The sequence below is a fragment of the Macadamia integrifolia genome, chromosome 2, assembly GCF_013358625.1.
Source record: "Macadamia integrifolia cultivar HAES 741 chromosome 2, SCU_Mint_v3, whole genome shotgun sequence".
NCBI classification, from domain to species: domain Eukaryota; kingdom Viridiplantae; phylum Streptophyta; class Magnoliopsida; order Proteales; family Proteaceae; genus Macadamia; species Macadamia integrifolia.
In genome coordinates, this window is record NC_056558.1 from 35,788,448 (window position 1) to 35,791,933 (window position 3,486).

At 35.6% G+C, this 3,486-nt stretch overlaps 1 protein-coding gene across 1 annotated transcript in view; it reads right to left on the minus strand.

Annotated features, from left to right (window-relative positions):
- The window catches only part of LOC122089311 (protein SPEAR3-like), a 1,336-nt gene extending 940 nt beyond the window's left edge, over positions 1-396 (minus strand). The window contains exon 1 of the mRNA XM_042658935.1: positions 68-396. Within this exon, the coding sequence (XP_042514869.1) occupies positions 68-277 (210 nt within the window). The 5' untranslated portion in view covers positions 278-396. The remainder of the gene's footprint in view (positions 1-67) is intronic.
- Between the last annotated feature and the right edge of the window lie 3,090 nt (positions 397-3,486).

Genomic DNA, 3,486 nt, shown 5'->3' on the forward strand with positions numbered 1-3,486 from the left:
GGGGGGGGGGAGGAAGGAGGGATTTTTTTCTTGAGCAAGAAGGAAAACAAACAGAAAATTAAGGGACCTGGTTGAGATGAGTGTGATAGGGATTGTGAAGAGAAGGAAGATAGTTGCAATTCATTTGATTGTGTAATCTGATCTTCTCTAATTGAGCAACACCAAGGCCTCTCTGAGGTTGCTTTGGTTTGTCTGAGTTGGTCTTCTTGTTTTTCCTTGAAGACCCACCAGCTCTTCCATTTCCTAAGCTTGGCTCTCCAAAGTAACTGCTACCCATCTCTTCTTCTCTAATGAAATTTGCACCGAAAGGAGAAAGCAACTACTCCTCTTTTCTGTAACGTGTGTCTGTCAGTGTGTGTGAATGGGAAGATCTCAAATGCCCCCTTTTAAGCTGTTTGCCCGGCCCGCAAAGTAATTACTGCATAGCTGGATCAGATTGTGAAGATTTATTGGCGCATATAGTTAGATTTTTATTCTCTTTTCTCCCCTATTTTTGGGGGTTCAACATGAGAAGTTATAAAGTATATAGGACATAGGATATAGGATATAAGATATAAATTTCTATTTCTTCCCTTCTGCTTTGTGAATTTTGGGCTTCAATTTGAATTTTGAACTGATTGTCTTTTTTTCATTTCATTAAGTACTAAGCAATGGAACACTAAGCTGTCAAACAAATAAAAGAATAGAGTAGTAGCATATGGGAATACCTAAAGTACTTCTGGAGTAGAACATTAAGATGGTCTACCCACACGTTGTTGACTACAATCCTTGTGGCAGAAAAGCAAGAGGGATCAAGATTTTATTTTTTTTTTTATGAGGGGGGAGTTTTTGTACGGCCATGGTAATACTCACCCACGGTTGGGTTCGTTTTAATCCATGAACTTTATGGCTTAAAAATGCGATGTGATTATGGAATGGGTGCTAAAGGCTATCAATAAGTCCAATCTCTTTCCTCTAGGCGATGTGGAATTAAAGAGCATATCCCCCTCTATGCCTCTATTGTGTCTTACCCAATATTTGAGATTCAATGGATCTAAACTGTGTATTGGGTGTGACATGATTGCGCACCATGCAGAGTCATACTCAAAACATTTTGTCATAATTTAATCAACTTTATTGCAAAAAAAAAAAAAAAAAATTGTATAATAACAAGACCAAAATCCTATAAGCCTCACCATGGACAATCCTATAAGTGCAAGAGGAAATCAGCACCCAATGCTATTGGCCTAAAGAACCAATGCACCATGGCACCATATCCCTAAAGCCCCTACTTCCCTACCCAGCCATTAAGAGATGGAAGGACAACACCCCTAAGAGTTAGGGGTCCAAATGGGTTGGATACTCCATTTCTTCGTGATATACAAATTCCTAAGGGATTTAGGAGCCTTAAGTATACAAATTCCTAAGGGATTTAGGACCCTTAAGAGGAACTCCATGGCATTTGATCTCCATGTCATCCTTTAAAGTTTTGAGTATCCAAAACCTATAGAGAGTCTCTGTGGAATCTCTTTCATTTAAATCGGAGATGCACAGATAAGGAATCGAACTTAGGGTCATGCAACTATTTACACAATCTTTAATTCGCCCTAACCATCTGCCTAGCCCACAAATGGGTTTTTATCTACCTAATTTACTTAGAAATGTAAACTAAAATGAGTTTTTTTCTCCTTGAACAAGAAATGAGTACAGATCGGAGACCAAATCAGATATCCGGATTTATAACTCCAAGAAATTTACTCGGCAAGCTTTCAGGGATTGTCATATGTAAACAGTAATGGAAACCCTCTGCCAGATATCCTATCCAAAACATAAAACTTCCAAATGTTACAAACAATTTTATTTTTATAATCTTAGCTCTAAGTTCATATTTTTTGAGCTTCAAAATCTAATTTTAAAAGAGGTTAACTGTAGAGAGAGGAATCCTACTATAAAAAATCTAGAGAGAGAAATGAGAATAATTCGTGAGAAACTTGGCGATATTTTAGGTTACCATTACCATCTTAGTTGCCATCTTGGTTGCCGTGCACCAAATCAAATTGAGCTGTTTCACGCATGATTTGTGGGTCATAGTTTATATTTGGTTTTTTTATTTCTTAAACAGACATGTGAGCCCCTCAGCCCAAGAAGTTACCATCAACTGCTCCATACTATCTATCTATTTTAGGGTTAGAAGGCCAAGAGAAGAAAACAATTACTCACAAGGACATCTATCCATGAATCTTTATTAAAATAAATAAATAAAATAAAATAAAATAAAAGAAGAAATGTGGTACATTTGGGATATGGAATTTGTAGCTTGTAAAATAGGTTTGCTTATTTAAGGTCCATGACCACGTTGATCCACGTCAGTGTAGATTTGTAATGTGTAGAACTCGTACTTAAAAGATTTATAGAATTAAATTGACAGTTTTGGGCTGCCAACAATATTAAAAAAGATAATGGTTCTAATGCCTTCAAGATCTGGTACATTCTTTAGTAATCTTGTGTAGAAAATGAAAACCTAATACAGTGGGGAAAGGAGGATGAAAATTGCAAATAAATAATCGCACAATGTAAAAAGATATACGTGCTTAGAATATAGAGGGATGAGATATGCTTCACTAACAATAGAGAATATGGTCACTACAGTTCGTTCTCGCACTCCTCATAGATTACAAAAAAAAACCCTAGTTACATATTTATAGGGAAATCATATACAGAGTAGCTAAACGAAATACCAATATCGTCCTAAAATAAACGTTCCTCTGCTACTAATTTTGTCAAGGACCCAGTAATGAAAATAAACTTACAAGGTAAGATGATTCCTCGAACCTACAATCTCTTAACAGTCATTTGGAATCAGCTCACAAATGCATATAACGGAATATAAAACATCATACCCTAACACTTTGATCCTTCAAACTTATGATCGAGACCCTTATTTGGTGGATCCCATAAAACCATATTATATAAGACCATCGATGTTTAATTTCTTCTTTTTTCAATTAACTTCAAATATTAATCCCTGTCATTTTTTTTTTTTAATATAACCTACACAACCTGACAAGATGCACCAAAGTAAAAAAATTATGAACTCATTAATGGAAACAACCGGATATTATAAAATAATAAAACAACTGAATATTATAAATTGAAGCATTGAAAAAATTAATATATGAAACTCTCTACTCCCTCCTCACTCCTCACTCCTTTCCTTTGCCATTCGTGTGTCAAACCCGCAGCCATCTCTTGAATCAATGCCACTAATTTAAATTATCTCAAAGGTAGTCTATGATGATGAACAATCGTTTCTCCTTCTTTCTGCACTCTTTAACTTATAGATTGGATAGTACTGGATAATAGAGTGGTCCATTCTTTCTTCTTCTTCTTCTTCTTTCTTCTTGTACTTCTTCTTCTTCTAAGTAGTAAATAGTATATGCACAAGTAGCAGAATCAAGTGGAGATATATTAAGTGGTGATATACTTAGCTGGCTAACATGGCCAGGT